This window comes from Halyomorpha halys, unplaced genomic scaffold (assembly GCF_000696795.3).
Source record: "Halyomorpha halys isolate HHAL.00 unplaced genomic scaffold, Hhal_1.1 Scaffold1222.1, whole genome shotgun sequence".
Taxonomy (NCBI): Eukaryota; Metazoa; Arthropoda; class Insecta; order Hemiptera; family Pentatomidae; genus Halyomorpha; species Halyomorpha halys.
Window position 1 is genome coordinate 152,169 of NW_027112839.1, and position 5,973 is coordinate 158,141.

Here is a 5,973-nt window from a genome sequence, read left to right on the forward strand (position 1 = left end):
AAAACTACTATAAAAAAATCTTCTTTAAATTAAATATTACTCCGGTATTTAAAGTCCCGGGTTTCGGCACCAGTTAAGTATTGGCGAAAGCAAAATGTCAAAAAAGGGAAGAAGGAATAAGATCTAACTCCCTTGAACTGCTGTAAAATACAAGCTTTATTGTGTTCGCTACATCTCTTATATACCCTCGATCAGCTGATCCCCTCAGTCAGCTGACATCGAAATAACAGCTGACTCAGACCGTAACTTATATATATTTTTTTTCTTTTGTTTTGGAAAACGTGGCATCCTCATACGTGAACCACAAAGGGAATTCCAAAGGGAACACCGCTGTTTTAGTAAACATATTTTTGAGTCTGCCAACCTAAAAAGCACAATTTCACAAAATTTTACAGTTGCGTCATTAATCATTCGTATCAACGATATGAAAAATGGGATTCAACCTAAAACGAAGAAAAGTAAAAAAAACAAAACAAGTAAACACCTGTGAAAGATATTCTTGGAATATTATTAACCAATTAGACAGAGATTCCCGGATTTAAATTTTTCGATTCGTTATTGGTATTTTTTTGACATACTGAAAGTTTAGATAATTTAAGCGTGAAAAATGAGTGTATTAGCCGCCAATCTTGAATGTTGTTTACAAAAAATAAATTTTGTGTGGTATCAATTTACAGGAACTTTAATGCTGAAAAAGTTATGCTACTGGTTTTAATAAATAAAAAAATGGTGATAAAAAACTTAAAAGCCTAAGATTTTCACTCATTTTTCTTATATTGCTGAATATCTTTGAAATGATCTACCGTACAATAAAAATTAATAAGCCCTTATTTAAAGTGGCATTAATTTTCAATGCCAAATCAAAAATGAGGTAAATAGGTATACACACAGTATATACATCAGTTCCAAACGAATGCTCTTTTTGTCTGTAATTAGATGTATAAAAAATACATGGATCAACATACTTTTTATGTTTAAATTCCATTATCTTCAGTAAAACCAGAATTTCAAAATAGAGGATAACTTTTTCCCCACTTTCTATTTTCCAAACTGGAACCTTTATTTCTTAAGTTCACTCCTAAAAGTACATTTGTTTTGCTTTCAGAGTTAGACATTTTTTTTTTTTCATATTTAATATTTTGCAACATTATCGTTAATCAAAGGTTTTCTGTTTATTAAAAATAAACTGGTATGTTTTTTTAAGTAAGGAAAAGGTTAACCTGAAATTTGAAATTCGTGTGTTACTTTTATAGTGTTTCGGCTACTATTTTGTTTTACCATTGTTTTTATTTTTTTAAATCGATAACATAATCTTTTTTATCATAAAATTTTCTGAAAATTGATAAGATACAAGATTTCTTTTATTTTCATGATTTACGATTCGTTATTACATTAAGTCCCGGAGAAATATCACGCATTTACAAAATTATATTCGAAATGAACTTGGAATCATGGAAAACCATATAAAAATTTAAGACTGTGGGACGAGTATTGGAACGAAGTTAATCTAAACCTAAATTAAATATTATATTTGCCATTTAAGTATAAATCGTTATTTAAAACCATTTTTATTTTATATTGTCAAATAAATTTATTTTTATTCTATTGAATTCAATCAACTTAATTTAAATAAATTAGTTTGAAAAAGATCAAATGATCACTTTTAATGAAATGTTGGATTGTTTCAGTTCCTAGGTATTTTTAGTTGGCTAGAGAGAAAAATGTGTGCCAAGTTTCAACAGAGACGGGATATTCATTAGAAAGTAATTTTCTGTTTTATTGGATTTAGATTTTTTTTTTTAAAGGTTAATCGTTTATTTGCTAAAACATGTACATTACAATTGAATACATTTTTCCCTTCGTTTCATTCAGATAAAATTGTATTCATTTTGAATTTACCTGTTTTCATGAAACAAAAAAACATGTTGATAATTTCAACAAACAATCTTAGATTATGTTATGCAATAAAACCAAAAATTAATCGGCTTGTTGCAATTTGTTTTTATAATAAAAAATATTCTGATTCTGATGAAAACTTACGAATGGTATTATAGTACAATTTTTCTTCATTTTTGTAAGAGTATATGCTGAGACCATACCAATTAAATATGGAGATGATCTTGTGAATGTTGAAGAATAAATATTCAAATATTCTTTGTTAGTATAGAACTCACATAAATATCTGAAAATTAATCATAAGTCTGTTATATGTTATTACTTAAATCATGTTCTCTGTTTTATTTAAACATATTTATTCTATTTAATATTTAATACCTGAACTTATTTACAAGTTCTCAGTAAGGGAATTTGCCATGAAAGGGGTTGGGGGTTGTCAACCTTCTCCTTCTCTCCATAATTTGAGAATACAAAAGGTTGGGAAATTTTGAGATTTGAGAGCCTACTTCAAGGTGCAAAATTTTGTTAAAGAGTAACTAAAGTTTAAAAACAATACAAATAACTCTGTTGGGAATTTATCGATATAATTTTGTATTTAAATAAAAAAGAAAATTATTTTTTCCAAATGTCCAAGAAGAAAAAAGTTCAAATTCAAAGGAGTATGGAAAATTAAAATATTTCCTAATATAGTTGGGAGAATTAAAATATTTTATTTATAGCTATTATTATAGCTGGAAAAACTAGGTCAAATTTCAGTGAAGTCTTATTGAGCAGGTGTACATCCCTTCGAATAATTTAAAAAAATAAAATGTTAAGAAGTTTTAAATTTGAGAACAACTTGAAACTGAGAAATTAAAAAACATTGGGATAAAAAATTATTTACAACGGCTATATACTGAAAATTGGTCATAAAGACTGTTTAGCTTTCCAAAAATGTGGAGAAAAATAACAAATGCCAGAAAATACCCAAAAAACCTCAGGAACGTTGAGAGTTTTAGCCAAAATTTCTAAGAAATTTTATATTTTATACCTTCTCTCTAGCTATAAGTAATAATAGATTACCTTCCCTATGCCAATAAATATTCAAATCAAGGTCTCGTCGAGAGCAGTCGACAGTTACGGTAGTTCCTAATGGGTTTATTAGGTAGGCATTTCATAAAACTTGATACAATTTAATGGTACTTAATGTTTCATTAAAATAAAACGATAATAATGATAGAGATCGTTCACCTAAACAATGTTTTATTTTTATAATCTTTACACTTTCTTGAGACTGGTTAATTTTGTTTAAATAAATAATTCAATTTTTAACCATTTTTGTCTCAACACATTTTATTTTTGTTATAAATCCGACGTTTGGGCCAATCCGGCCATCCTCAGGGACATCTTAATACAATTTTGGAAATAAAAATATTTAAACACTCAACTTCATGCAGGCTATTCTGCCCAGGTCACAACAACAATTTCTAATTAGTCAACTTTTACATTAAAACCAAAATAAAAATTCATTTATCACAGTCACTTGTTAAAACCTTTATCACAACCTTTTTATATTTTATTTAGTACGACAAACTAATGAAAATCTAACATGCAGATTAACCAAAATATATATATCTATATATCGTACCTTATATAAAATCTAAATATACCATGAAAATTTCCGAAGAAAATTACCACCCCTGGAAAAATTATTGTTAAGCAAACAAGTATTAAAAGAATAACTTTTCCAAAAATTTTACTTTTCATATATATACAGAAGAAGATTACACTCAAGAGGAAGAGCTGCATGTCACAAGCCAAGTACCAAGCAGGTATCAAGCACTGAAATAAGAATGGTTATTAATATTCTAACTCATTATTTATGTGTTTGATTAGATATGAATTTATATAACAAAATATTTAATCACTAAACAAAAATAGAAAAATCCTCGGAGTCGTTCCTGATGTGATTAAACAATATTTTTCACTCAAACACGTGTTTGTATCTTAAAACCTCAATTTGATAGTTGACGGGTCAGATGAATAAAAACTCCGTATAGAAATAGAATATAACTAATTATGTTACATAATAATTATTAATGAATAAAATAAATATATAGAATAAATAAAGTCTTGGGTTCAGTTCCTTAGTTAATGGTTGATTATTTACGTCCCAACTTTGGATGAATTTAATGAATATATTGAACGAAAACAAATTCCTAGCTTCTTGTATTCTATGCTAAAATGATTATTATTTTTATTTTTTTAACAACTATTATTTTTATAACACAAAATAATTTATATCAAATTTAATAAAACAATTTAAAAACCTAAATAATATGTATTAACCTATTGATATAAAAGCAATGCCTTAATAATCCTTTGTTAAATTAATTATTTGGTGCATCTTGATATGTATCTAACATACTCATATATATGTTGAATCTAACTGACATAAACCCCTAGAAGTGGCATACTTGGCTCCACTGACGTTAACGTTTCGTGTTACTGAGTGTGGTACACCAGTGGCAGAGAAAGACACGATATAGCTAGGAGGGAAAGAGGAAAAGTTTACTATTCGATTCGTGGTAAAGTTCAGTTCAGAAATAATCTTAGGTTTTATGGTATCTTTCTTTCTCTCCTTGATGTTTTCTGTTAAACAACGCTTCAAACTTTTATTGCTAGATTGCTTCTTCTCGAAGCACAATGGTAAGTGAAATTAAAAAGTTGTTCCAATTCTATCTGTGATTAAGGAAGTTCCATTTCTAATTAGGAATCTCCTTCTTTGTGAAAATCATGAATCTCAACTTAGTTCCTGCAATTAATAGTTTAACAAACGATACTGGGCTTCGTGAATGCGATCGGAAGAGACTTTTATTTCTCAAATGCTTTACTATTTTGTATTTATTCATTTTTTATTATTCCTAAAAATGAGAACTGGTAATTTATTTAAAATAAGAAAAATTAAAAGTACTTAAAAGGGAAATGTTTTGAAAATACGACATTCAAGCCCTGTTAAAGTATTTCAATAAGAATATGGACATATCTGGTATTAAATCTAACTTAATTTTGCGTTGATTTACTGAGCTTAAACAAAATCATGTGAGCCGTTTTTTGAGAAAATTCTAAAAAAAGTGTAAAATTGACTCTCTAAAGTGGTATGTAGATTTTAAGGAAAAGGTTTTTGCAACATCGCAGACATGGACGTGCCTTAATATGCAGTTTCATACAGCTTTTCGTTATTGAGCTATGATCTCTACACTCAGAGCTTAATAACACATTCAGAAATTATTCACGACTCGCTGTTTTTTTTTTTAAATATTAGGTACTAATACAAGTAGTGTGACGCGGGCACAGATTTTTTCTAACATAATATAGATTTGTTCTTGAAATGAAAGTAGAAAATAATATATTATAGAAAATACAGAGTTTTACTCATTATGAACCTAGAACAAAATAAATCCAAATTAGTTGCATATATTTTTTGTCTTATACTATTCGTATTTTATCAGATTCAGCCCTAAAAATCGAGAATACTCACCAGTTTATCAGCATGAAGATAGTTGCCAATATAAGTCAAATGTACCCACCAATACTTAGAACAGATCTTTGACCTTTCGTAACTCTCATTCTTCCACAACGGGCCACTTCCAATAAAGGGTAATACAAAAGCCATAAAAAATACGGCCAGCATGAAAATGATTGAAACCCTGCAATAAAAAAGTTAAATAAAATAGAAGCATCTAAACAAAATTTTGTATATTAGAATGCTGACTTCACTCCACTTTTTGAAAAATAAAATAAAATACATAAATAATACAAACAGTTATTTGGAAATCGTTTATAATTACCATATTACCTTATCCACCTATATATCACGTAGAATAAAAGCGTTGAAAACTTTTTTTTCTTAGCGCCTAGTAGCATTTTATGAAATGTTATGAACCCTGAAGCACAGAAAAAAGTGTCTACCACAATCGACCCGTTGAGAATGTAAGTTTCCCAAAATTGACCAAATTTCTGAAAATCGTTTTGTAAACCAATCAATAAGCCTTTTCTATTAAATAAATTTGGTGTATAATGATTATCATAAATAAA

General features: G+C 28.0%; 1 protein-coding gene across 1 annotated transcript; it reads right to left on the reverse strand.

The window, feature by feature from the left end:
• Nucleotides 1–416: 416 nt before the first annotated feature.
• On the reverse strand, nt 417–5,578 carry LOC106688868 (nose resistant to fluoxetine protein 6). Its single transcript, XM_067050572.1, has 5 exons — nt 5,417–5,578; nt 3,651–3,717; nt 3,524–3,575; nt 2,041–2,182; nt 417–443 (listed from the first exon to the last, which is right to left on the reverse strand). Exons 1-5 carry the CDS (start codon nt 5,567–5,569, stop codon nt 417–419), a joined length of 441 nt encoding a protein of 146 aa, XP_066906673.1. The 5' UTR covers nt 5,570–5,578.
• Nucleotides 5,579–5,973: the final 395 nt, after the last annotated feature.

Bases quoted from the DNA above. Each gene is read 5' to 3' on its own strand.
- LOC106688868 (XM_067050572.1), bottom strand. From the start codon at position 5,569: ATGCTGGCCGTATTTTTTATGGCTTTTGTATTACCCTTTATTGGAAGT. The intron at 3,576-3,650 runs GTATATATATGA...TAATTTTTCCAG, and splicing joins CTTGAGTGTAATCTTCTTCT to GGGTGGTAATTTTCTTCGGA. The intron at 2,183-3,523 runs GTACGATATATA...ATTAATTTTCAG, and splicing joins ATATTTAGATTTTATATAAG to ATATTTATGTGAGTTCTATA.